The 26475-nt window shown below is 50.6% G+C and overlaps 3 protein-coding genes across 11 annotated transcripts in view; all 3 read right to left on the reverse strand.

Annotated features, from left to right (window-relative positions):
• The window catches only part of IFI27 (interferon alpha inducible protein 27), a 420724-nt gene that overhangs the window by 114074 nt on the left and 280175 nt on the right, over positions 1 to 26475 (reverse strand). The gene's annotated exons all lie outside the window — the stretch shown is intronic.
• The window catches only part of OTUB2 (OTU deubiquitinase, ubiquitin aldehyde binding 2), a 98024-nt gene that overhangs the window by 31039 nt on the left and 40510 nt on the right, over positions 1 to 26475 (reverse strand). The window lies entirely within an intron of this gene.
• Positions 6642 to 25430, reverse strand: CCDC197 (coiled-coil domain containing 197). Of its 3 annotated transcripts, XR_007727597.1 has the most exons (9): positions 22771 to 25429; positions 22207 to 22295; positions 21266 to 21502; positions 19846 to 19928; positions 18164 to 18342; positions 15957 to 16094; positions 13617 to 13733; positions 11468 to 11606; positions 9944 to 10022 (listed from the first exon to the last, which is right to left on the reverse strand). XR_007727597.1 is itself a non-coding variant. In XM_050799169.1 (8 exons), exons 3-8 carry the CDS (start codon positions 21367 to 21369, stop codon positions 6858 to 6860), a joined length of 672 nt encoding a protein of 223 aa, XP_050655126.1. In that variant the 5' UTR covers positions 21370 to 21502; positions 22207 to 22295; positions 22771 to 25430; the 3' UTR covers positions 6642 to 6857. The 3 variants fall into 3 exon arrangements, 2 of the variants coding, with proteins under 2 accessions (XP_050655126.1, XP_050655125.1); XM_050799169.1 differs by lacking the exons at positions 9944 to 10022; positions 11468 to 11606 and adding an exon at positions 6642 to 6908 and having other exon boundaries at positions 22771 to 25430; XM_050799168.1 differs by lacking the exon at positions 11468 to 11606 and having other exon boundaries at positions 9553 to 10022; positions 22771 to 25430.

A 26475-nucleotide genomic window follows, 5' to 3' on the forward strand; every position in this document is an offset into this window, starting at 1 on the left:
GTGCCCTGTGCACAGGACACAGTTGATCCCGAAGACCAAGGTGTAGCTAATATTCTTCTGCCCCCTTAAATATCCCTCACTTTTGACTTCTACACCTTCCTTAAAATGTTCACTTAGAGATTCACTCCTATGCTTGAGAATTTCATTCGTTCATCATTTGTTCTGAGGACATAAGGATGTCCAACACAGATTTACCGGCCTGCTCTGGACTGGGCTTCACACTGGGTTCTGGGTATGTGGTTAAGACAAAGCTTTTCCTCTTGAGAACTTCTCCTTCCAGTGGGGGAGAGAAGAGTGTAAACAACTAAGTGATGACTGTAACAAGGCAGGTGCTCGCAGGAGCCTGTGGGAGAGGCTGGAAGCCGAGGGAGAGCTCTGCTCTCTGCCTGGGGCAGGGGCAACTGGCAAGGCTTCATGGAGGAGGTGAGACAGGAAGTGGCCAGGGAAGAGAGGGATGGGAAAAAGACCATCAGGGCAGAAGGAACCTCCCCAAAAGCACACTCAGGACTGGGGCTTATCCTGCCATGTGTCCTTCAGCTTGAGTGTGTGTCCACACCAGTGCAAGCTGGGGGTTGAAAGTTGGCTGGCCAGAGGCCTCATGTCCCATAGGTCACAGCCCCTGCAGCAGAAGCCCTGGATGATGCCAGCTATCCACAAGAGTCACTTTCTCCCTGAAGGGCAATCAGAGCAGTGCTTGCAACCCTTACTGTGCACACGGATCACCTGGGGACCTCGCTTGAATGCAGATTCGGCCTTTCTCACAAGCTCTCAGGGGATGCCCACGGTGTGGGTCCTCAGACCAGACCTGGGCAGGGATATGCAATAAAACACTCCTCCGTTGATTCGGTCTGTGAGCTGTCTTCCATTTGCGCTTGAGCCATCCAAACTGCCTCTAGATCACGATTCACTGTCATGCTCCCTTCAGCCTCTAGTGGCCGAGAGCTCTAACTCTGAAAGAAGACAGACATGGTGGTTGTGTGACCTTGGGAAAGCCTTAACCTGTCTGAGCCTCCTCTGTACAATGGGATAAACACTCCTGCAGGGTTGTTACGAAAGCTGCCTGAGCTATAACGAGCTTAGTGTCCAGCAAGCATCCCACATGTTAGCTCTCGTTCTTACAGTTCCTTTACTACTGAACTGTCCTGTGACAGTGACGATGGTTCAATTTGGAGCCCAATGCACTTGAATTCATGTCCAGGCTCAACCACTGTCTGTGTAACCTCAGACAAGGCACATTTTCACACCGACCTGCAGTTTCCTCCTATAAAAGGGATTAGGGAAAACTTTCTGGCTCACAGAATGCGGGGACAACTCAGGGACGCACGGTGACCAGTAAGCAGCATTCTGGTACCCCGTGAAGAGCCTAACTCCCTTGTTCATGCACACACGCACCTGTTCCTTCAACACTGAACACCACCTGCTTTGTGCCAGCCCCCCGCTAGGCACAGGGAGTTGGAGACAAAGGACACATGGCTACTGCCCTCAGCGTGTGCACTGTTCAGGGTGCTGGAGAGCAGGTGAGGACCTGAGGCTCCCTCTCTTGGAATTCAGCGTCCCATGCATGATGCATGACTGAGTCCTACAGAAAGTGCAGCAGCTGCCAGCGATGAGTGAGCAAGTTTTGGCAGCAAAGGGCACAGTAACAGTACCAGCATCTCCTGGAGACTCCAGTCAAGGGAAATGGGGGAACCCATGGGTTTGAAGATGTTTGAGACGTTCCAATGGAGTGCCTTTGGCCAGACTGGCACTTACAACCTTGGAGCACAGGCCTCCCAAGTGGCCTGGCTGCTCCTGAGCCAAGAGCAGGACTGGGCCAGGCATCTGGCCCCCAGTGAAGGGGGTGGGAGTGGGGCTGGAATGCCCAGCACCTTTTCAGCTGAGGCCATGGCAGGGAAGTCTCTCCAAGATATTTCCTGTAATCCCTGTCTGGTCAGACTCCTTACCTGGAGAATAGGACTCAGGTTGGGACACCAAGAGTTAAGGTTAGAGACCCAAGGGGGCCCCTTGAGAGAGCAGGAGCCAGTGGTGGCAGTGCCAGGTGTAGGTGCTCATACAAGAACCACAGTTAATGAACTTTGAGAAAACCCAATACGTGGAGGGCCAAGTACCTTTCTCCAGAGACTTGAAGACAGTTATGTGGGTGAAGGATTTGACAATTCCTCTTGTTCTTGGGGACACCAAGGGTGAGGATCGGTGAGGTGCCGAGAAGAGTTGGTTTCTAATTTTTTAATACAGTATTTCTTTCTGGTTATAAAAAACATGTTAGGCTGGGCGCGGTGGCTCAAGCCTGTAATCCCAGCACTTTGGGAGGCCGAGACGGGCGGATCACGAGGTCAGGAGATCGTGACCATCCTGGCTAATACGGTGAAACCCCGTCTCTACTAAAAAATACAAAAAACTAGCCGGGCGACGAGGCGGGCACCTGTAGTCCCAGCTACTTGGGAGGCTGAGGCAGGAGAATGGCATAAACCCGGGAGGCGGAGCTTGCAGTGAGCTGAGATTCAGCCACCGCACTCTAGCCTGGGCGGCAGAGCGAGACTCCGTCTCAAAAAAAACAAAACAAACAAACAAAAAAAAATGTTAATCACAGAAACTTTGGAAAATACACAAAAGTATAAAGAAGAAAATAAAAAAATCCTACAATCTGGAGATAACCACTATTAACATGGCAGAGCTCTTCTCCACTTTTATGCATCCCAGCATTCCTGAGACACAGGATCCATGCCCTTGGATGGCCTGGTTTCCCACAAGGGGGTGATGCTTAGGTTGGAGAAGACACAGAATTTGAACAGGTGTGCAGGTGTATGAGGCAGCTATTGCCATCATGCTGTGTAACAAGCAACCTCAAACTTGCCCTGGCTTACGGGTAAAAGAAGCATTTGTCTCTCACTCATGAGTCTGTGGGTTGGCTGAGGATTGACTGATTTAGGTGCATCCCAATTGCAGGTTGGGTCCATGTCTGCTCCACATGACTCTCATCCTCCTGGAACGAGGGGGGCTCCCTGAGGCAGGTTCTCTTCATGGGTGAGCTCACAGGTGGTAAGTGCACTGTACAATTATGTTTTAAGCCTCTGTGTCATGATCCACTGATATTTTATTGGCCAAAGCACACAGCCAACCCAAGTCAAGAGATGGGGATGATTATTCTCTCCACCAGGAGGTCCTGGCAAGAGTGTGGATGTATACTACTGGGGCTGAGCATTTCATCTACTATACTAGGTGGGTCTAATATTTGCTGCTATCCCCAAGGGCCTTGATCCTCCTGCTTAGAACATTGTTTTAGTAGATTTCCTTCTACTCTTATATTTGTATAATTTTTACGAAATTGAATTTCTATGCTACCTTTTAAAAACTCCTCCTTGGTTTTTGTTTTCACTTAGCTTTATACCTTGTACATTTTTCTAACATTAAATAGTTTTGAAAATATGTTAAGGACTGCAGAATCATAACATGTTTTGGCATAATTCATTAATCTCTTCTTCTAGGATACTTAGGGTTTTCCAGTTGGGGCTACTGTAAATAACAATGTGATGAACATCTTTGTGCAGAAACTTTGTTGGCACCTGTCATGGGCATTTCTTGCTTCTGTTTGCCCAGTACCAAGTCTAACCTCCCTCTGAATCAGTGAGTCAGTGCCCTGATTTCCCTTTGGGGGAACCATCCCTCACCTACTTTGAGTCCGTGTAGTTCCTGTGGCATCCATCACTGACTCCCGGGGAATGGCCTCTAGCCACACAAGACATTCCATCTCACTAAAGCTCAACAATTGGACCCAGGACGGACCATCCAGAGTATGGAATCCCCCTCATTACAGAGATTAGTTCAGAAATGACACAGTGCCTAATCCTGGCTAATTAATGGTTGTCTAAAAAGAGGCTCATGACCCAAGGTGATCCAATCAGAGTGAATCCTGAGACTGGCCAAGGAGTAGCTCGGAAGAGGCATTCTCTCTTCTCCGACTTCAGCTTCAGAGAGTGCTGGCAATCCTGAGGTTGCTGGCAGCGTCTTGTTTACACTGAGCTTGAGAATAAAGCCAAGACCTGGGCGATCAAACCCAGAAACGAAGCGACTGGATCCTGCTGACATTGTGCTCCTGATCAACATGCCTCCAGCAAGAATCCCTGCGCTTTCCAGTTTCAGAAGCCAATGCGTTTCATTCGTCTCCTAAACTGAGTTGTGCTTTCTATCACTTTCAACCAAATAATAGGCCGGTGTTACTGACGGAAGTTCCTTAGCTGGAATTTCAGTGGTTCCTCAGTGTCTGTGGGGGATTGGTTTCAGGCCCCCCCACACATATCAAAATCCTCAGATACTCAAGTCCCTGATGTAAAATGGTGTAGAATCGTATGCACATCCCCTCATATACTTTAAATCATCTCTAGATTACTTTTAATACCTAATACAATGGTGCTCTATAGTTGTTGTGCTATATTTTTGAAATTTTGTGCTATTTTTAATTGTTGTATTTTTAATTTTTAATGTTTTTCTTTTTTCCTGAATTTTATTTATTTATTTATTTTTTTAGACAAAGTCTTGCTCTGTTGTCCAGGCTGGAGTGCAGTGGCACAATCGCAGCTCACTGCAACCTCCGCCTCCTGGGTTCAAGCAATTCTTCTGTCTCAGCCTCCCGAGTAGCTGGGATTACAGCTGTGCACCTCCATGCCCAGCTAATTTTTGTATCTTTTAGTAGAGACGGGGTTTTGCCATATTTGGCCAGGCTGGTCTCGAACTCCTGACCTCAGGTGATTTGCCCTCCTAGGCCTCCCAAAGTGCTGGGATTACAGGCGTGAGCCATCGTGCCTGGCCTTTTTTTTTTTTTTTTTTTTTTTTTTTTTTTTGAGATAGAGTTTCACTCTTGTTGCCCACTATCTTGGCTCACTGCAACCTCCTTCTTCCAAGTTAAAGTGATTCTCCTGCCTCAGCCTCCCAAGTAGCTGGGATTACAGGCGCACGTCATCATGCTCAGATAAATTTTTGTATAGTTTTAGTAGAGATGGGATTTTTTCTGAATATTTTTGATCTGGGGCTGGTTGAATCTGGAGTATTTTTGATCTGCAGTTGGTTAAATCCAAAGGTGTGGAATCCGTGTATACAGAGGGCCGACCATACTGAGCCAAAGGACATAAACATTTTTTAAGCCTCTCAAGACCTCTTAGCAAATTGCTTTCCAGAGAGGTTATGCAAACAATTCTATAGTGAGCCTATCTTAAAAGCATTTGTCTATTAGCTTTAAATTATTTTGACAGGCAGTAATTGTATGGTTGAAATATTTTTATGTTTATAGGCCATTTTATGTCATGATTGGCTGAATATGAGCAACTGGTATCTTTTTTTTAAATACTTTTCAAGAGCTCTTTAAATATCAAAAACATTGATCCTTTCCCAAATTCCTCACCATTTCCCCCCAACTTATTGACTTTTGATATTTTGATGTGCTCTGAAGTAGATGTATTTGTAACTGTTTTTTTTTTTTTTTTTTGAGATAGGGTCTCACTCTGTCACCCAGGCTAGAGTGCAGTGGTGCAATCTCAGCTCACTGCAACCTCCACTTCCCGGGTTCAAGTGATCCTCCTGCCTCAACCTTCTAAGTAGCTGGGATTACAGGTGCCTGCCACCACGCCTGACTAAATTTTTTGTATTTTTAGTAGAGACAAGGTTTCACCATGTTGGCCTGGCTGGTCTCGATCTCCTGACCTCAGGTGATCCACCTGCCTCTGCCTCCCAAAGTGCTGGGATTACAGGTGTGAGCCACTGCGCTGGGCGTATTTGTAACTTTTATGTGGCCAGATTGTTTTTGGGTGTTACTCCTGTCGTTCCATGCTTTCAAAGTCCTTCCCTGTTGAAGACCAGGTGAATATGGACCAAGTTTTCTTCTTTTTGACATTCAGGACTGGGCGCAGCGGCTCACACCTGTAATAGCAGCACTTTGAGAGGCCGAGGCGGGCAGATCACTTGAGGTCAGGAGTTCAAGACCAGCCTGACCAACATGGTGAAACCCTGTCTCTACTAAAAACACAGTAATTTGCTGGGCATGGTAGCAGGTGCTTATAATCCCAGCTACTCAGGAGGCTGAGGCAAGAGACTTGCTTGAACCCAGGAAGAGGAGGTTGCAGTGAGCTGAGATTGCACCACTGTACTCCAGCCTGGGCTACAGAGTGAGACTCTGTCAAAAGAAAGAGAGAGAAAGAGATAGAGACGGGAAGGGAGGGAGGAAGGGAGGAAGGGAGGAAGGGAGGAAGGGAGGAAGGAAGGAAGGAAGGAAGGAAGAAAGGAAGGAAGGAAGGAAGGAAGGAAGGAAGGAAGGAAGGAAGGGAGGGAGGGAGGGAGGGACGGAGGGAGGGAGGGACGGAGGAAGGGGAAGGAAGGGGAAGAAAAGAAGGGGAAGGAAGGGGAAGAAAAGAAGGGGAAGGAAGGAAGGAAGAGGAAGGAAGGAAAAGGAAAGAAAAGGAAGGAAAAGGAAGAAAAAAGAAGACAGACATTCAGATGCCCAGGGTTTCTCTGCCTGTGATTTGAGAGTTGTCTGTGTTGGAATCACCTGGGGAGATTGCTTAAAATCCAGATTTCTGGGCCTCACCCTAGAAAGAGTCTCTGAGAGGAAGCCACAGTTCTCTCCATTTTTAGCAAGTCTCACATGTGGTTTCAGTGAAACACTAAAGTTTGAAAACCACTGCTCAAAAGAATGATAGGACACAATTTGAAAAAGAACACAATCTGATTCCCTCCTCCCACGAGCCAATTTCCCCAGCAGCAGCCATTTGGCAATAATCCAATTCTTCCAGGATGGTCTGTGGGAAGAATTTTCTCATGCTTGAACTTCTTAAAGCTGGGATTCGTTGGCAGGTAACCAGCTCTTGGTCTCAAAATGTCCAAGCCCAGGACTGTTGGTGTCTTGGGGTCCCATGGTCCAGCTGGAAGGTTGGATGAAATGACATTTCATAAGGTACCTGAACTAGTGCTTTTTATTTTTTCTCCAAATGCCCTTGAAGGTTCTTCTCCAGCTAATATAGAACCTATGAGAAAAGTGCTTTGAAGGTACAGGGTCAGGATGGAGTGAGCTTTCTGTATGGTAAAAAGCCAAGAAAGGAGAAACAGCATTCTGGTACTTACCAGCAGCCTGAGGTAGCCATGCTGTTAAGCGCAATGCCCTGTGTCCAGTTGATGGCCCCAGCCCTGCCCAGGGGAGGCTGGGAGCTCCCAAGATACCCAGATGCTGTCTGCAAATGTTGATTGGTGGCCAGGTCATTGCCACACCAAGCAACTGTTCCAATCACCCTCCTCCCCGAGGGGTGTGACAAAATGTCTGAGCTAGATCAAGCACGACAGGTGCACAGCAGGCAGGTGACGGGGGACGGAAAAACATAGAGCCCTCGAAGACACAGCCAACAAGCCAGAGAACTGCACCCTGGGCATAGAAGGCAGTGCTCTCTCCAGCGCCTCCCAGGAGGTGAGACAGGGTTAGGGCAGCCCTCCTGCAATGCCCGGTCCAGCCCCATCATGCAGAAGGAATTCCGAAGTCCAGGCAGGGGGAGTTGGTGGTCACGGTGGAGCAGTGCCCGGCTTCAGCACGTAGGATTTGCCATTACGCTAAAGCAGCGGTTCTCAAAATGTAACCCCAGGACCAGCAGTATCTACCGTATCCGGGGACTTGTTAAAACTGCAGATTCTAGGACCTGGAAGCTCTGGAGGTGGGTCCACACTCTGCATTGATACAAGCCCTCCTGACATGTGTTCAAACCTAAGAACCACTCACTTAATCCTCTGCACTGGGGAAGATTAATGGAATACTTTAGCTTGCTTCGGAAAGAGTGGGAAAGACAGAGAATAGAGAGGCATGAGTGTGTGAGGCTCCCCGTGCACCGCCCTTGATGGAATCTAAACCTCATGGCCTGGCATTTGGGGCCCCACGTGGTTCCCCAGCCCACCTTCTCAGACCGCTCCGGGGGTTCCGCCTGCTCCAGCCGAACTGCAAGTCCCTACTCCAGCATTTCTGTCGCTCTTCTGTAGTGCAGCCTCTTCCTTCTGAAATCCCACTCAAGCCCTACCTGAGGTGCCCTCTTTCCTCTGAAGGTCTATGAGATAAGAAACTCGAAACAGCGGCTCCCTCCTGGTTCTCCTTTTAAAATACACTACTCGCCAGGTACGGTGGCTCACACCTGTAATCCCAGCACTTTGGGAGGCCAAGGTGGGTGGATCACCTGAGGTCAGGAGTTCGAGACCAGCCTGTCCAACATGGTGAAACCCCGTCTCTTCTAAAAATATAAAAATTAGCCAGGCATGGTGGCACGCGCCTGTAATCCCAAATTGGGAGGCTGAGGCAGGAGAATCACTTGAACCCGGGAGGTGGAGGTTGCAGGGAACAGAGATTGCGCCACTACATTCTAGCCTGGGTCACAGAGCAAGACTCAGTCTCAAAAACAACAACAACAACAGAAAACAAACAAAAAACACCCCAAAATATAACCACACTACTCTTAAAACCTGGCCACAATCAGCCTTCCTTCTTCCATGTACCTTTCCTATTTAGCTCCCTGGCCAAGCCTGACTCATCCCCTACCCGCTCCCGGCAGCACCTGGAGTCAAGCGGGCTCTCGGGGTTCTCAGCTGACAGTCAGCATCTTTTCTTTTCTAAAACTCCCTTTTGAAAGTCCATGTGCTGACTCACCACTGTTTACAGCTCAGCAGCTGCTCTTAACTTTCTGCCTTTACCTAGATAAATTAACAGCAGCTGACCTCTAGAGCCGAATTATTTTTGGGACTGTGGTGGTTGCTAGAATGATTTTACCCCAGTGGCACAATGAAAGCAAGCAAGTGCCTTCTGTGCAGACCTGGCTCTTCCAAACTTGACTTAGAATGTCAGACTGGAGTGGGGGGCTTAGACTTCCTCACCACCGCCCCCTTTTTTTTAAAGACAGGGTCTCGCTCTGTCACCCACACTGGAGTGCAGTGGCACAGTCATGGCTCACTGCAGCCTTGACCTCCCAGGCTCAAGTGATCCTTCCACCTCAGCCTCCTAAGTAGCTGGAACCACAGGTGTGTGCCACCATGCCTGGCTAATTGTTTAATTTTTTATAGACAGGATCTCCCTATGTTGCCCAAGCTGGTCTCGAACTCCAGGGCTCAAGTGATCCTCCTGCCTCTGCCTCCCAAGGTGCTTGGGATTCCAGGTGTGAGCCACCGTGTCCGGCACTCTCTCCCAATTTTACAGGTAGAAAAACCAGCCCAGAGAGGCGCCTTGCCTTGCCAAGGTCTCCCTGAGAGTACCATCCATTCCAGGTAGCTCAGACACCTGCAGGATAGGCAGAAGGTACCAACCTGGTACTCAACTTCTGGAAGCCAGTGATGAGATGCCCCTACACATTCAGAGCCCCCATTAGCTCTGCAGACTGCTGTGGGCAAGGTGAACTCCCATGCATCCCACGGCCCTGGTGGCTGTTTACAGTGTCCTGTGACTGGGACATTCCCAATAGCCAAGTGTTCGTCCAAAGCTCCTCAGTCTCAGGAACCCACCATGAAAGTGAAAGACGCAACCCCAGATCCCAGGTAGGGAGTCTTCAGCCCAGGGTCTTCCAGCCTGGCCACTGCCCCCAACTCAGGAACCTGCCTCTCTTTCCCCGATCCCACGCAGGCCTTACCTGGATCCCTGCCAATCTCCCAGGATGGGGACCAGCACCCCCAACCCCAGCTGAGCCCAGGACCCTGCCCACCCCCTCAATGCCCCAGACTCTCTCCCACTGGCTTGGAGGTGTTGGTGGTGAGAAAAGGAGGCAGGCAGGTAAGAAGAGGTCGTGATGCTACGGGGCCTGCAAGGCGTAGGCCGGTCAGTACAGGCTGGAGCACTCTGAAGCATGGGGTCTGGGAAAGGGGGTCCTGGGGGTGGAAACCCAGCTCCTTGGACATTTCCTGAAGGGTTTGGGGTGTCTTCTGAGCCCCTGGTCCCTGAGGCTGTTCCAAGACCAGCACACTCTGGGTTCCGTGAGCAGTGCGATCAGTCTTACAGTCTCCATTTTGTCCAACATGAAGTCCTGGGAGGGAAAATAGATCTCTCACCTGACAGTGTTTTGGCCTCTGGACGCTACTTCCTAGGGACCAAAGCATCATCAAAGGCTGACCTACTTCTTTAACTCTCACAAGGGCCCTGCAAAAGACGTGGTATCAATGCCACTGGGCAAATGAGCAAACAGAGGCTCAGAGAAGTTAAGTGACTTGTCTGATGTGGCACAGCCAGGAGTGACAGAGCTGGATGACTAGGAGTCCAGATCCTGGTGTAATTTCCTGAATGTGGTTGCCTGCCTTTTCTCACTGCTCCTCCAAGAAGCCCACCCTGACTGCCCCCAGCCTCCCTCTCTGAAGGGCATTCATTTCTTAAGGACCAGATGAGCCTCCATCTCCTGTTGCCTAGCAGAATGCTGAGCACATTCAGGTGGCTCAATTCATGTTGGCTGAGTGACTGACAGACGTCAATCCAGAGGCCCAAACTGATTGTTGCTTGGGACCCTGTGACATCACCACATAATTTCTTCCTTTTTCTTGGGAAGAAGATGAAATTAAAACACTGTGACTATTTAGATAAATGTGTCCTTACTCAGAAATCTCATTTCTTTGCGATATAAGTTACAAGCTGTATATAACTAGGGATGCCAATTACACAGACTTCAACTGAATGGTGCCCACTGAGTTGTGCCATACAGCGGCCTCGATACTGCCTGTGAGGTTCCTGGAGAAGACCTTCTTAACTGAGCCACAGGCTTGCTCACTGCTGACTGTTGCACTGGACACTAGGGAAGAGACCTGCCCCTCAGTGTCCCTGGGGAGCTAAGTGTCCTGTGTTTGGACATCTGCACTGAACCTGCCTCAAATGAGGTAAGCACGTTCTGACTTAGGATGAAGTCAATGCTAAAGGTGGCAGACAGGAGAGTATGGAAAGGATGGGTCTTTGATGATGCCACTGAGCCTAGGATCACACCATGCCTGAAACCCACCAGGCACCAAACTTCCACTCATGACACAAGATGTGCCCTGGTAGAGGAGCCAAATGACCTCAGAAAAGAACAAAGTGGGAAGACTCACTCTTCTCAATTTTAACATTTACTACAAAGCCACAGTAATCAAGACAGTATGGTACTGGCATAAAAACAGTCATAGAGATGAATGGAATAGAATCGAGAATCCAGAAATAAACTTTCATATTACAGTCAATTGATTTTTGACAAGGGTACTGAGAAAATTCAAAGGGGAAAAATAGAACTTTTTAAACAAATGGTGTCAGGACAACTGAATATCCTCATGCAAAATAATGAAATTGGACGCCTACCTCACATTAAAAAATCAACTGAAAATGAATCACAGACCTAAACAGTAGAGCAAAAACTATAAACTTCTCACAAGAAACAGGTGTAAATCTTCATAACCCTGGATTAGGCAATGTCTTTTTAGATATGACACGTAAAGGACAAGTACATACACATACCCAAAGTAAAACTATTGGATTCTTGGCCGGATGCAGTGGCTCACACCTCTAAACTTAGCACTTTGGGAGGCCGAGGCGGGTGGATCGTTTGAGGTCAGGAGTTCAAGACCAGCCTGGCCAACATGGCCAGGTGTATTCTCTACCAAAAAATACAAAAATTAGTCACGTGGGGTGGCAGCGCATGCCTGTAGTCCCAGCTACTGGGGAGGCTGAGTCAGGAGAATCACTTGAACTCAGGAGGCGGAGGCTGCAGTGAGCCAAGATGGCGCCACTGCACTCCAGCCTGGGTGACAGACGGAGACCCTGTCTCAAACAAACAAACAAACAAAACAAACAAATTGGATTCCATCAAAATTCAAAACTTCTGTGCTTCAAAGGACACCATCAAGATAGTAAAAAGATAACATGCAAGATAGGAAATATTTGCAATCACATATTTGATAAGGGACCTATATCCAGAACGCAAAAAGAATTCTTACAACTCAACTAAAAAAAGACAAATAGGCCGGGCACAGTGGCTCATGCCTGTAACCTCAGCACTTTGGGAGGCCGAGGCAGGTGGATCACTTGAGGTCAGGAGTTTGCGACCAGTTTGGCCAACGTGGTGAAACCCCATCTCTAATAAAAATACAAAACTTAGCTGGGTGTGGTGGTGCATGCCTGTAGTTCTAGCTACTCGGGAGGCTGAGGCAGGAGAATCGCTTGAACCCGGGAGGCAGAGGTTGCAGTGAGCCAAGATGCGCCACTGCACTTCAGCCTGGGCAACAGAGTGAGACTCCGTCCCCCCAAAAAAAAAATCAAATTTTTTAATGGGCAAAGAATTTAAATAGATATTTCTCCAAAGGAGAGATACACATGGCCAATAAGTGCATGAAAAGATACTCAACATCATTAGTCATCAGAGATGTGCAAATCAAAACCACAATGAGATGCCACTTCACACCCATTAGGAGGGCTAAATTAGAAAAGATTGACAATAGCAAATGTTGGCAAGGATGTGGAGAAATTGGAACCGTCGTACATTGATCATGGGGATGGTAAATGGTGCAGCCATTTTGGAAAAGAGTTTGGCAGTTCTTCAAATGCTAAACATAGAGTTAACAGATGACCCAGAAATTGCACTCCTAGGTATGTGCCAAAGAGAAGTGAAAACATATCTCTGCATAAAAATTTGTACACAAATGTTCATAGCAGCAATATTCATAATACCTAAGGAATGTAAACAACCCAGATGTCCATCAGCTGATGAATGGATAAACAAAAGTTCTATCCATACAAATAGGCCCATGCCATGGAATATGCAGCCATAAAAATAAAGCACTGATTCGTGCTAGGGCATGGATGAACCTTGAAAACATTATGCTAAATGAAAGCAGTCAGATGCAGTGTATCTTTTTGGGAGTGATGAAATGTTCTGGAATTAGACAGGGGTAATGGCTGTGCAATTTTGACTATACTGAAGACACCAAATTGCATAATTGTAAGGGATACATTTTATGGTATGTGAATTATATCTCAATAAAGTTATTATTTTAAAAAGACACGCTCTGTTGTCAAAGCCAATCTGATCACGTTTTCTGTTACTGCAGTAACAGTATCCTGACTGATGGGGGCGATGAGGAGAGAAGCCCAGTGGACTTACAGTGTGAAGTTTAAGATGAGGACCCTGTGCAAGAGGCTCCCTCAGTCACTGAAATGCCCGCTGCCAGCGTACTCATATATGTAAGAGTGTGATCATACCTGTTTGCATCTTTGTGCGTGCAAGTTGATGTTTGTGTGCTTGTTTGCAGGTTTGTCTGTGTGTGTCTCATGTGTGTTGGTGTGCAGAAAGCACATGTGGATGTTGATGGATATATACTGTGTGTGTGTGTGTGTGTGATGTGTCAGAGTGGAGCTACATATAAAGACCAGGTGGGAAGTTCCTCTATGCACCCTCTACACTGACCCTTCACCTAGTGGGTGCTCAGGTTTGTTGGGAGACTAATAGAGACCTTAGGACCTTACTGCACCAGGCACCCATGTAGCTGTGGAAAGAAGAGCTGATGGGGGGCTAAACACAAATGCAGCCTGAGCTACGGAGCAGGACTAGCTCAAGTTGGAGGCTTGCCTTGGGCCATCAGGAGCCCCGCGGCCATCTGTCTATCCTTACCTTAATCAGATTGAGCTTGGAGAAGAGATCCATGCTCTTGGGCATGCTGTGGGCAGAGGGGCAGCACCGCCGGGCCATGTTGGTGATGGTCATTTGCATGTAGCTGAGCAGCTGATCCTGCAAGAAAGAGAAGGAGGAGGCGGCTCAGGCTGTCTCCCAGCATCCCCTGCCCCTGCCCCAGCCCCAGCTCACTCCAGCCAGCAAAATGTCGTGGACAGAGCTGGGACACCGGGAGTGTCCTTCTCATCATGGTCTGTATTCCTCTCCTGCGGGGCTTGGTTGAGTTCCTCCCCACCTCAGAGCCTCAGCATCCTCCCCTGCAAAGAGGGAGGTTGGACTAACTCCTTTCAGAAGGGTTTCCTGGCTGGAGGCATCAGGGTCCACACCTCGTTAGAATCTGAGGACTGGGAAGGGGCATGGAGTGGGGTCCTGGACTTCAGACCTCCAGGATTCTGGTCTGCTGCAGCAGCTTAGAGAAAAAGACCTCAAAGGGGCTCTGTAGACTGTGACCCCCCCAGCTCCCTCCCTAAGCCCCTTGCCTTGGAAGCCTCGTCTTCAAACTCAGAACCCCCAAGGCCCAGTCAGTCTGGACCTGAGCAGGCCTCACACTCACTCCATGACCTCACCCTGTGCAGAGAAGGTGTGCCCAGTGCAGCCCTGTGCCCAAGCCATGGTCCCAAGTGTCCTCCCGCAGTCCCTGAGGTCAGAAGAACATAGACTGTTGCCTCCGTTTATGGTGAGGAACCGGGGTCCAGCGGTGACCAGACCACATTCCCAAGGCCAGCAAGGGGCAGTGCAAGAGCTGAATTCTGGAATCCCTGGAATTCATGGCCATGGACTTTGGCCATGACTTGTTCTTTCTGAGCCTAATTTTTCTCATTTGTAAAATGAGTGTGAGTAAAATTCACCAATATTCAAGAACACCTACTCCAGGTCAGACTCTGTGCTAAGCACTGCCTGGAATGATCAGAGACACACCAGGGTTGCTGAAGACAGTGCATAATAACCACTCACTTAAATGCCATTATTTTATTATTAACCACAAACATTATACAAGGACTAAGTGCTCGGCACAACACAAAGCCCTGGGACTGGGCCAGTGGATCCCGGCTCCGGTTCTTGGCAGAGCTCGGTCCTGAAGTATCTGTGGCCTCAGTTTTCCCATGTGTAAAGTAACATTTGACCCCTCTAAGAGAGGTCCTTCGAAAGTAAACTGCCACCAAGGAGAAGTAAGTGGTGCAGGTACGTCTGTGTGTGTGTCTGTCTCTATGTATATCTCTGCATATGTCTGTGTGTCTGTACATGTGTTTGTGTCTGTGTGTGTGTCTGACTGTGTCAGTGTTTCTGTGTGTGTGTGTCTGGCTGTGTCTGTCTCTGTGCATTTGTGTGTATGTGTCTGGCTGTGTGTGTTTGTCTATATGTCTGGTTGTGTCTGTATCTCTGTGTATGTCTGGCTGTGTGTGTGTGTGTGTGTGTGTCTGTGTCTGTGTCTGTGTGTGTGTGTCTGTGTGTGTGTGTGTCTGTGTGTGTGTGTCTGTGTTTGTGTGTGTCTGTGTGTGTGTCTGTGTGTGTGTCTGTGTGTGTATGTGTCTGTGTGTGTGTGTGTGTGTGTGTGTGTGTGTCTGTGTGTGTATGTGTCTGTGTGTGTGTGTCTGTGTTTGTGTGTGTCTGTGTGTGTGTCTGTGTGTGTATGTGTCTGTGTGTGTGTGTCTGTGTGTCTCTGTGTCTGGCTCTGTGTGTGTGTGTCTATGTGTGTGTGTCTGTGTGTGTGTGTCTGTGTGTGTGTGTCTATGTGTCTGGCTCTGTGTGTGTGTGTCTGTGTTTGTGTGTGTCTGGCTCTGTGTGTGTGTGTCTGTGTGTGTGTCTGTGTGTGTGTGTCTGTGTGTGTGTATGTGTCTGGCTCTGTGTGTGTATATGTCTGTGTGTTTGTGTCTGTGTATGTGTCTGTGTGTGTGTGTCTGTGTGTGTGTGTGTCTGTGTGTGTGTGTGTGTGTGTATGTGTCTGTGTGTGTGTGTCTGTGTGTCTCTGTGTCTGGCTCTGTGTGAGTGTGTCTGTGTGAGTGTGTCTGTGTGAGTGTGTCTGTGTGCGTGTATGTGTCTGTATGTGTCTGTGTCTGTGTGTGTCTGTGTCTGTGTGCGTGTATGTGTCTGTATGTGTCTGTGTCTGTGTGTGTATGTGTCTGTGTGTGTGTGTCTGTGTGTCTGTGTGTGTGTGTGTGTGTGTGTCTGTGTGTGTGTCTGTGTGTGTGTGTGTGTGTGTGTGTTGGGAGTGATGACGGAGGCATCAGCTTCCCCCTCCCCACCCCTAGCCCCACCCCCAGGCTGAAAGACTGGACTCACACTATAGCTGCTGCTGGTGTGTGTGTTTGCGTCGAAGTCAATGTCCTTCTGGTAAGTGATGCTGTGCTCCAGCTTCCACCACTGCTCCTGCTTGCGGTGACACTTCTTCTGCAGCTGATATAGCCGGATCTTGAGGCTCTGACGCAGAGGGAATGGGTCATCTTGGTACAACAAACCCTCCAGGGCATGTGCCCTGGTCTGAGTCCCCAGGGTAGTATGTGCAATGACAGGATAGGAGGAAGGAACACTTCTGGGTGGCTGGGGACATTCAAGGCACCAGAGATGCAGAAAAGGGCATGTCCAGGCTGATGGAGTTTACCCGAGCCCCAGTTCCTGATGATTTTATAAAGGGGAGTTCCCCTACACAAGTTATCTTGCCTGCCACCAGGTAAGACATGCCTTTGCTCCTCCTTCAACTTCCACCGTGATTGTCAGGCCACCCCAACAATGTGGAAGTGTGAATCCATTAAACCTCTTTTTCTTTATAATTTTTTTTTTTTTTTTTTGAGACAGTCTCACTGTTTTTGCCCAGGCTGGAGTGCAGTGGTGCAATCTTGGCTCACTGTGACCTCCGCCTCCTGGGTTCAAGTGATTCTCCTGCTTCAACCTCCCAATTAGCTGGGGTTATAGGCACGCACCACCATGCCTGGCTAATTTTTGTATTTTTAGTAGAGATGGGGTTTCAGCATGTTGGCCGGGCTGATCTTGAACTGCTGACCTCAAGTGATCTGCCTGCCTCGGCCTTCCAAAATGCTGAGATTACAGGCATGAGCCACTATGCCTGGCCCTCTTTTTCTTAAAAATTACCCAGTCTCAGGTGTTTCTTTATTAGCAGCATGAGAAGGAACTAACATATGCTCCCAGCCAGGCCCTGTGGGATAGGAATTTGAAAGATACAGAACAGGCTGGGTGTGGTGGCACACGCCTGTAATCCCAGCTACGCAGGAGGCAGTGGCAGGAGAAACGCTTGAGGCTGGGAGGCGGAGGCTGCAGTGAGCTGAGATCACGCCACTACACTCCAGCCTGGGTGACAGAGTGAGACTCTGTCTCCCAAAAAAAGGAAAGAAAGAAGGAAAGGAAGAGAGAGAGAAAGAGAGAAAGAAAGAGAAAAAAAGAAAGAAGGAAGGAAGGAAGGAAGGAAGGAAGGAAGGAAAAAGAAAGAAAGAAAGAAAGAGAGAGAGAAAGAGAGAAAGAGAGAGAGAAAGAAAGAAAAGAAAGAAAGAAAGAAAGAAAGAAAGAAAGAAAGAAAGAAAGAAAGAAAGAAAGAAAGAAAGAAAGAAAGAAAGAAAGAAAGAAAGAAAAAGAAAGAGAAAGAAAGAAAAAGAAAGAAAGAGACGCAGGACATACCTCCGTGGCCCCACTTCTCTGAGGCTTACTTTTCTCCGAAAATGGGAAGAATAGCATGGCTGGACTTGCCTTTCTCTAGTCCCAGCCTTTGGAATAGCAGCACCTACCTGGAGGTGCTCACGTGAGATTTAAGTGAGATAAAGCACGTAAAGTGCTTCACGCAGTGCCCAGCCCATCAATGAATTCTCCAAACAAATGGTACAAAGTGGTGCAGGCTTGCAACGCTGCCACTAGGGGGCAGATGCTCTCTCCAAACACCACGCAGTAGCCCTTTGCAGTGAACCAACCAGCCCGTCATCATTCCTCTGGGATCCCTAAGTCCCCGGTCCCCGTGGCTGCACGAATCTTCATGATGCCACGCCTTTGTTAGGGCAGGCTCTTCCACCTGGAGTGCCCATCCCTCCCAGCGGAAGTCCTAATTATTATGAGATAACCACAAAGGAAGGGGAGAGAAATGATGTCTCTGGCACTGACTTTGAGGCAGTTTGTGTTGGTGCCTCGCAAGGACCCTAGCAGCGAGAATGTGTTGCCCCCATTTGACAGACGCAGAAACTAAGGCTCAGAGAGGGTACAAACTAGTCATACAGCTAGTGGGTGGCTGAATTGGGAGCTGAGACCCAGTCCCTCTGCATCCAGGACACATGGCTTTTTTACCACGCAAAACAGCTTTTAGGCACGAGCTGAGCCTCAGGCAGCAGAGCGGGGAGGAAGGGGATACAGAAGGCGGCTCAGGAGCGAGAGCCCCACCCAGGGCCCTCCAGCATTATGCCACGGCACCCTCCAGGTGCGCAGGAAAGGGGGCCCCACGCCCCCAGCTCCCTGGGCCACCGGGAATGGAACAGACTTCAGGCAGCTGTTACCGCCATGAGAGCCCTGTGACCCTCCTCTAGAGACTCCAGGCTCCGGTGGACGGCCTGGCTCATCTGGGAGAATGCCTCGAGGCGCTTCTGCGTGTCCTGGCTGGCTGTGAAGAGCTTCCCGTAGTGCTTCACCATGGCCTCCACCAGAGCCTCCTCCGGCTCCTCCCATCCCGTGCAGCCTATGGAGACAGCGCCATGGCAGGATGGGTGGGTGCCCCTGCAATGGGCCATGCCAACAAGGTGGCCAGGAATTCCGTCTGGGACCACAAAGTTGAGAGGTGCAGGACAGTCCATGCCAGGCTGACCCCAAGACAGTAGGATGGTCCCGCAGCTCTCCAGGCTTGCCATCCATGCGCGCACCCCCACTCCCCACCCCCCGCCCCACCACCTCCACTTCAAAAGAAGCCTCAACCTTGGAAAGTTCAGCCAGAGACTGAGACAGGGATTGTGGATCGAGACTACCGAGCGAGGCAGGAGACTGCCCTCAAGGAGACGTTGCTGCTTGGGGGAGCCTGAGAAGGGGATAGGAATTGTTCCTGTCCTGGGTGAGCAAGTACCAAGTCCTGATGGTTATGCATTTTGGATGAGTTGAACAGGCAAAACTGCTGAATTTGGAAGGTCCCAAACCACGAGCAGCACTGGGTGCTGGGTCTGCCGCAAGCCCCTCGCTTGACCTGCAGCCCTGACTCCTCCTTGGCTCACTACTCAGTATATATCCCCAGCCTCCCAGCCACATCTCCCAGCAGCCCAGAGCTCACCACCCCCAAACCCACCTGGCAGCCCTGTGGCTGCTGCCTACGTTTGTGTCCCTCCCTCTGCCTGCAGGGTCATTCTCCCTTGCTACACCCATTTGAGCCCCATGAAAGGTCACCTCCTCCGTGAAGCCTTCCCTGACCTCCAAGGCAGAGGTTTTGGAGTTTCCATAACTCCTCTCATTCTAGCACTTAGTACAGTGGCTATGAAGTCAGATGGACCAGAGTCTGAGCCCAGCACCACCACTTCCTGACTGGGCGACCCTGGGCAAGTTCATTACCCTCTCTGGGCCTGAGTAACACAGTACTGCAAAGCTCATAGGAGGGGTATAAAAAGATTTACTAAAAAGCTTAGCACAGGGCACATATTTAATAAATGGTAATAATTATGTATTATTGATGGTGTTGAAATAATAATGATGACAATAAATATGTGTGACTCCCCTTCCCTTTTCTAATGAGTTTTCAGCACTCATAAAACAACACACGAAACCTCATCTCAGATGTCCTTATACTCTTAGTTAATAATAGCAAAACAAAAACACAAATCCAAAGACAAACAAAATAATAATAATAATGGCCAATGTTTACCAGGTACTAGCTATATGCGGGGCCCTGTGCTATGCTTATAAAGGATGACTTCATCTAGTCCACATAACTATTGCTCTTCCCATTGTACAGATAAGAAAATCAAGGCCTTGAGAACTTGCCAGAGGCCACACTGTTAACGACAGTGGAGCCAGGGTTGGGACCAAGCAGTCAGACTCGGCTGCCTGCACCCTTCCCCACCACTGTGGGGTTGGCCTTTGTGGGTTCCCATTCTGTAGATGGGCAGCTCGCAGCTCCATGAGGCCACACACTGTGTGACAGTCCTGCAGCCAGGAGGCGGCTGCGGAGAGAAAGAGTTTTCCGAGGAAGCTGCGTACATACCCTCGGGGATTTTCTCAAGGACCTTAATCAGATAGTCTTCAAAAAGCTTGTGCTTCTCCACTTCTCTCTTGAGCTTCTTCTGCCTGTAGACCCAGATGCAAGAACATGGCCTGGAGGCTCCCAGGTCATAGGACCCCCTGTGAACAAACCCGGGCCACCCTCTGTGATCTCCTGCTTGGACCTGCCCTGGGCCGGCCACGTACCACTTTATCAGTTGGCCATAGACTTAGGAGTCTCTCCACCTTCATTTCATTGCTGAGCAAACTGAGCCACAAGCAGGTCAAATAAATGCCCACAGCAGCATCTCCTAGGCAGCGAAGAAGGTGCCTAGACTTGAAGGCCAAGTCTTTCTGGCCAGAGTCTACGATGCCTCCTCTGGAGGCTGTGCAGGTGCCTCCCATCTCGGGAGACAGGCCAGCACCTACTAGCTGGTGATGTTGGACCAAGTGCTTCACCTCTTTGTGCCTGGGTAGCCCATCTACAGCAGGGGTGATGTGAGCTGCTGACCAGGGTCATGCGTGGGGCGCCAAGTGTATTGGGAGCGTTCCATCAGAGGTGGGTTCCCCACCAATCCTGGAGGGGAGAGGGCCACTTGCTATTGCCTGGCCATACTTGACTCTTCGGGGAATCCCTAAGCAAGTCTCCAACAGGTCACCTGTTCTGGACCCAGCCAAGGTCAGCAGTCAAGCGCAGAGACCAGAGCAGGGCGTGGCCTGGCCAGCTGGCTGAGCTCCCAACCCATTCTCTGGCTATCCAACAGGGGCTGTGCTGGGGGTCTCTGAGTGGCCCAGGGCAAGCCACTCTGCCTCTGTGGGCCCCCCTTTCTCATCCATATGGTTCTGAAAAGTGCAGAACAATATCATCCTTCCCACAGAAACCACATGGGGCCTTGTGAGCCATGACGGTGCTAAACCTTATTGGAATCAGGAAGCCCTCAAAATCTGTTGGAATGGTTGGCCCTTCATAAAACTTTGCAGAGACACGTCCTTTTGCATCTAATTCAGGTTTTTGTGTGTAGTCTGAAATTTCATCTCCACAACCTCCCATCCTCGTGGGGTGAGGACCCAGGGTCCCCACTAAGAGTCAGGGGGCAATCTTGTAGACTGGCCTTAGAGGGGCTGAGTGGACAGGTGCAGACGGATGGTCACCCACAGTCCTCCTTCCTGATGTAGAGGCCCAGCCAGCAGAGGGCCCAGGACTGGCCCAAGATCTGAGGCCAAAGGGCAATAGCCACACCTCTTCTCTCTCCCATCACAGCTGTCGCCCAGCCCTGCCCCGTCCATTTGCTTCCAGACCACACTGCCCTCTTCATCCACCCCCTGTCCTGGCCTCCTCAGGGACATGTTTGCTCAGTCCAGCCACTTAGCCCACCAGGGAGGCATTGGGGCTGGGGCTGGGGCAGGGCTGGCACAATGCGTACTTAGCCTGGAGCTGGTAGAGTTCCTGCCACAGCCCTTGAAGGTCCTCTTCCTTGTCACCAGGATTGCTTGGGCCAGCTCTCTGGCCTGTGTCCATGGCTGCCATCACCCCACTGCCACAAGCCACGCAGGAGGACAGGAGCCACGTGAGCCAGGCAGGATGAAGACAGACCAAAAAGGAACAGTCACAACTGCAGCTTCTTCTTCGGATCCTCGGAAGCCAGGGTTAGCATCCCCACCTCACAGAAAAGGAGACAGAGGTTCAGAGAGGGGCTATGACCAGTTCAAGGTCATCTGGCAGGACTGGATGAGGACCCAGGGCTCATTAAATCCCAAGTCCAAGGTCTTCGGGCTGAATCCCCAGCTCTGGAGAGGTTGAGGGTGCCATTCTGTAGGGGCCTTGTTTCCCTTGCAGCCCTATAACTGGTACAGCCCCATCACCCCCAAGTCTTCAGTTCCTGGCCACCAAGATGCCTGGGAACTTTCAATAAGTGCTGGCTTCCAACAAATTCTGGAAGGAGTCATAGGGTCAGAGCCTGAGCTGGTTCAGAAAACAGCCTGCTTAGGGAGGAGGCAGCTTCATTATCATCTCTGCCCACCCACCCCCATCCACGCATTTATTCACTTAACCAACATTACATGCTCTGAGCTCGTACAGTGCTTGCAGAACTACAGTGGAGACTAAGCAGAGATGCTTCGAACAAGCTCATGGTCAAGCTGGAAAGATGGTCTAGTTACAAGTAGCTTCAACACAGCCTTGCAAACAGTTCCTGGGCCACTCGCCCAAGGCTGGTACGAAAGCATGACCCTCATTGGTCAACTGCTGAACCAGCCCAGTGCGTTGAGGAGAGAAGGTGAGGGGCTACAAAGTCAACCTTTCTAGGCCTAAGCATCAAACACAGGTAGACAGGCACTATAGGAGGAAGGGGCCTAGCTGACTCACCTACAGCTCCAGGAGCACAAAGCCACAGCCAGGCTGTGACATCACAATGCTGGCTTCTGTCCTTATGATGTGTCCATTGCAGGATCCACCTGTGGAGGGCCAGATTCTCCATGGTCCTAAAACCTCCCACCCCCACCGCCCAGTCCCGTTCCCAAGAAGATGGGGAGGAAGGGCATTGGCAAACCCATGGGAAACTTGGGCTATTTTTGTCCTTTCTATCCAGGCTGGTCTGCTTTATGGGCTGCCCAATTCCCATTGGCCTGTCCTGGGACTCTCCCTCGACCCCATCCCACCTGAGTTTGGTGGCTGCAGCTCAGGCATTTCCCCATCAGCCACCCAAGGCTCAGCCCCCCAAGGCTCAGCCCCACCCATGGCTCAGGACCAGGACTGGCTCCGTGCAGGGGGTGGGAGCAAGCTGAAGGACCCACGTCTGGGAACTGCCCCTGCCTATGGCTTGGCCCTGAACCTCCTGTTGGAGCTACTGGACCTGTGCCACCAGGGACGGTGGGGTGGAGAGGGCTGGGCCTCATGCCCACCCTGACATCCCACCCCCACCACACTCACCACCATGCTGGCTGGCCTGGCCTTCCCTCTCAAAGGCTTCCATTGGCTCAGAGCTGGGTCACCTCAGATGACTCCTGGGAAGTCACAGCTCAGTGTGGGCTCCACTTGGGGAAGGAACGCTGTGGGTAGGAAAGGTCCCCAGAGAGGGTGAAGGAGGTAGGAGCCAGGGCAGGGCCTGAGCTGGAGAAGGGGCCAGGAATGAGGGAGGGGCTGGGGTCCATTCGGGGGCAGAGCAAGGGCTGGGGTTTCAGGTCTGTGGCTGGAGTTGGGGCAAGGCTGGAGCAAGATCTGGATCAAAGGCTGGGGCTGGGGCCAGGGTCGGGGCTGGGCTGGGGGCAGGAGCAGGGATTTGGACTCATCCCCTTCACGACCCCTCACCAGCAGGCAGTGAGATCAGCCCCTGCCAGCTCAGGAGTCCCTGACAGGTGCCCGGGGCTACCTCCCCATGGTCCTAGAGCCCCTTGCTTATATGCTGAGCACCAACTGAGAATGAAGGTGAAGGGTCCTGGCTCTGGCCTTGGGTTCAGACTCAGAAGGGAGGTGGATGCAGGTGTGGGCGGCATGGATGCAGAGGGAGAGGAGCTCAGGGGCTGGGGTTGCCCAGAGAAGGAGTCGGCCCAGTTCGAGGAGGAGTGGGGGAGTCCCCCAGAATCAGCAGTGTCCGAGGTGTTTCACGAGGATAAGAATGAGAGGAGAAGGTGGGAAGGGCATTCTGGCAGAAGGAATGGCAGGGACAAAGGTTCGGAGGCGCAGAATAGCTTACACAGCCTGTGCGAACCGTAGGCAGAGCCTTCAAAGCAGAAGGGGGCTATCAGGGTGGGAGTGGTTTGGACCGTGGCTGGTGAAGGTGTTGGCAGGAGCCAAAGCGTATCAGCCAGCAGCAGAGACTGCCCGGGTTACTCTGGGCAAGGAGGGATGCACAGGAGGCTGTAGGCAGGCACAGAATCAGAAGAAACGCTGAAAATCCAGCTGCAAATCCAGAGAGGACAGCGGCCCAGGGCAGCCCTGGAGATCCACGCAGCAGGAACTCAGGGAGGCGCTCCCAGAATGAATCCTTCCCAACCCCTTTTCATCATCTCCTCCGTTCTCAAGAATCAAGAGAGGGTGCCCAACTGGCTGAGCCTGGGCCATGTGCCCACCCCTTGGCTTGACTGACACTCATATCCTAAGAGCCTGCCGTGGGGCCCAGAAGTTTCCCAGTGCAAACCCTGGCGCTGTTCCCAGGGAATCAGGACAGCTGAGCAACAGAACCCACAGGTGCTCCTCCGTGGAGGCTCAGGGACAACTGGGCTGCATCCCCAGCTCTGGAGAGGCTGAGGGTACCACTCTGTAGGGGCCTTGTTTTGCTTGCAGCCCTATAACTGGTACAGCCCCATCACCCCCAAGTCTTCAGTTCCCGCCACCAAGATGCCTGGGAACTTTCAACAAGTGCTGGCTTCCAACAAATTCTGGAAAGAGTCACAGGGTCAGAGCCGGAGCTGGTTCAGAAAGCAGCCTGCTTAAGGAGGAGGCAGCTTCTTCACCATCTCTGCCCACTCAGAAACGTTCAGAGCATTTCTGAGCATGCTCCCTGGCTCAGAGTAGGGGTGAGGCCGGCTGCGTGGCAGCGGGAGTGACTCATGTTTGTGTGGCACAGGTCTAAGCACTTCCATGCAGGGGTTCATTCATCTTCATGACACACTGAGGTCAAAGCTATTATTTCACAGAGGGCAACACTGAGGCCCAGAGAGGCTAAGTAACTTGCCCAAAATCTCACTGTTAGAAAATAGTTCCGATATTAATCCAGAAAGTCAAGATCCAGAACCATCTGGGAGGTTGAGTTGTTAGGACCTTGAAGCTGATTGATAGGGGATCCTACAGCAGGAGGCTGTTCTTGGGAAAGACTCCATTAGCACCTCTGGGTATGGGACCTTCACTGGGGACAGGCAGACCACTGACCCTCCTCTGGCCAGAAGCAGATGCTGGAGAAGGCGTGCCAGACCCTCGTCCCTTCCCACGCTCAAACATTCCAGGACTTTACTTCCCAGAAGTTAAAGTCTGTAAACCACTTGACCCCATACAGCCATAGGTGGGGGAGGGAAGGTACGTTTGGAGTGGGGATGGTGGCACTATTTGCTTTTCAGTGACAATTGCATTTTTGGCCTGAAGTGTCCCATAGGTGCTGAGAGAGCACAATAGACAAGGCTGGCAGAGGCTGCGGCTCCTTGGGAGACGTTTCTCCCGCTCAGGCCCCTAGAGAGTGACTGTCACAAGCACCAGGAATTGAGTCCTGTCACGGATTCACCACTGCCTGACTCTTTACTGGGAGTCTCTCGTTTCATTCTCGGAACAGTCCTCTAGGGTGGTGGTAGCACTGCTCCATTTTGCAGACGAGAAAACTGAGTCTATGAGGCGAAGTAACTTGCCCAAGGGTACACAGTTAACACAAGGTAACAGGGCTGGCTACACAGTTTGTGGGGCTCAGTACAAAATGAAAACGCTGGGCTTCTTGCTCAAAAATTATTAAGAATTTCAAGATGCAATAGCAGAAGATAAAGCCAAATGTGGACTCTTGTGAGTACAGATCCTGCATAACTGCATACGCCCCTCACTGGGATTTGGACCCAGGTCCAGGGATTCTAGACCTAGTTATTATCCATTCTGCTCCTTAAAACCCACCAGCCTGCCTCAGACGCCTCTTCACCACCCTGGTTCTTCCTCTTCTTCCTTGCCCTTCCCCAGCCTCACCCAACCAGCAGACCCCACCCTTCCCTAATTAGGGGAAGACTCAAGCACTTACATGGAGGTGAAAGGAACTTAAGAAAAGAAATGATCAAGGCAGAGAGACAGGAGCTGCCAAGGTTACACAGCGGTGAGGGCACAGGTCTCCCAACTCCCAGACTAGCCTCTACCCAGGGCCTTGGGCAAGAGAAATCCAAGGCAAGTCTGTCTGTTACAGACAGCTGGGAATCTTGGGAGCTGGGAACCTGCTTCAAGGACAAAACTGCAATTAAATGGCAATAGAACCCCTTTTCTTTTCTTTTTTTTTTTTTTTTTTTTTTTGAGACGGAGTCTCGCTCTGTCACCCAGGCTGGAGTGCAGTGGCCGGATCTCAGCTCACTGCAAGCTCCACCTCCCGGGTTTATGCCATTCTCCTGCCTCAGCCTCCTGAGTAGCTGGGACTACAGGTGCCCGCCACCACACCCAGCTAGTTTTTTGTATTTTTTTGTAGAGATGGGGTTTCTCCGTGTTAGCCAGGATAGTCTCCATCTCCTGACCTCGTGATCTGCCTGTCTCGGCCCCTCAAAGTGCTGGGATTACAGGCTTGAGCCACCGCGCCCGGCCAGAACCCCTTTTCAAAAATCTTAACAAGGACTCCTGGGGCTGGAATCTGCCACCAGGCTTGGGTCACCAGGCACAGCAGAAGGAAGGGCCTGATCAGGCCTTCTGCAGAATTCACCCCATCTGGTCTACAACCCCAAATGCCCCCAGACAGGGCCAAAGCCAGCCCTTCCTCAGCCATTGACGCTCAGGATGCAGAGTGGGGCTGTGGGTTGAGGCAGGGCTACCAGCTGTGTGGCCTCAGGAAAAGCACTGACCTCTCTGAGCTTCAGTTTCCTGAAAGGTAAAGTATGGGTAATAGCACCTAGGGATTAAATGAGATAATCCACGTAGAACACTTAGCATCCTCTCGTTTTTGTGAAATTAACCCAAGTGTGCATAGGA

Source organism: Macaca thibetana, chromosome 7 (assembly GCF_024542745.1).
Source record: "Macaca thibetana thibetana isolate TM-01 chromosome 7, ASM2454274v1, whole genome shotgun sequence".
Classification (NCBI taxonomy): domain Eukaryota; kingdom Metazoa; phylum Chordata; class Mammalia; order Primates; family Cercopithecidae; genus Macaca; species Macaca thibetana.

What these genes read in the sequence shown, in the direction of transcription:
- CCDC197 (XM_050799168.1), bottom strand. Translation starts at nt 21,369, where the DNA reads ATGGCAGCCATGGACACAGGCCAGAGAGCTGGCCCAAGCAATCCTGGT. An exon ending in CCTTGAGAAAATCCCCGAGG is followed by an intron (nt 18,343 to 19,845) that starts GTATGTACGCAG and finishes CTGTCTCCATAG; the next exon opens with GCTGCACGGGATGGGAGGAG. An exon ending in ACACCAGCAGCAGCTATAGT is followed by an intron (nt 13,734 to 15,956) that starts GTGAGTCCAGTC and finishes TCTTTCTTGCAG; the next exon opens with GATCAGCTGCTCAGCTACAT.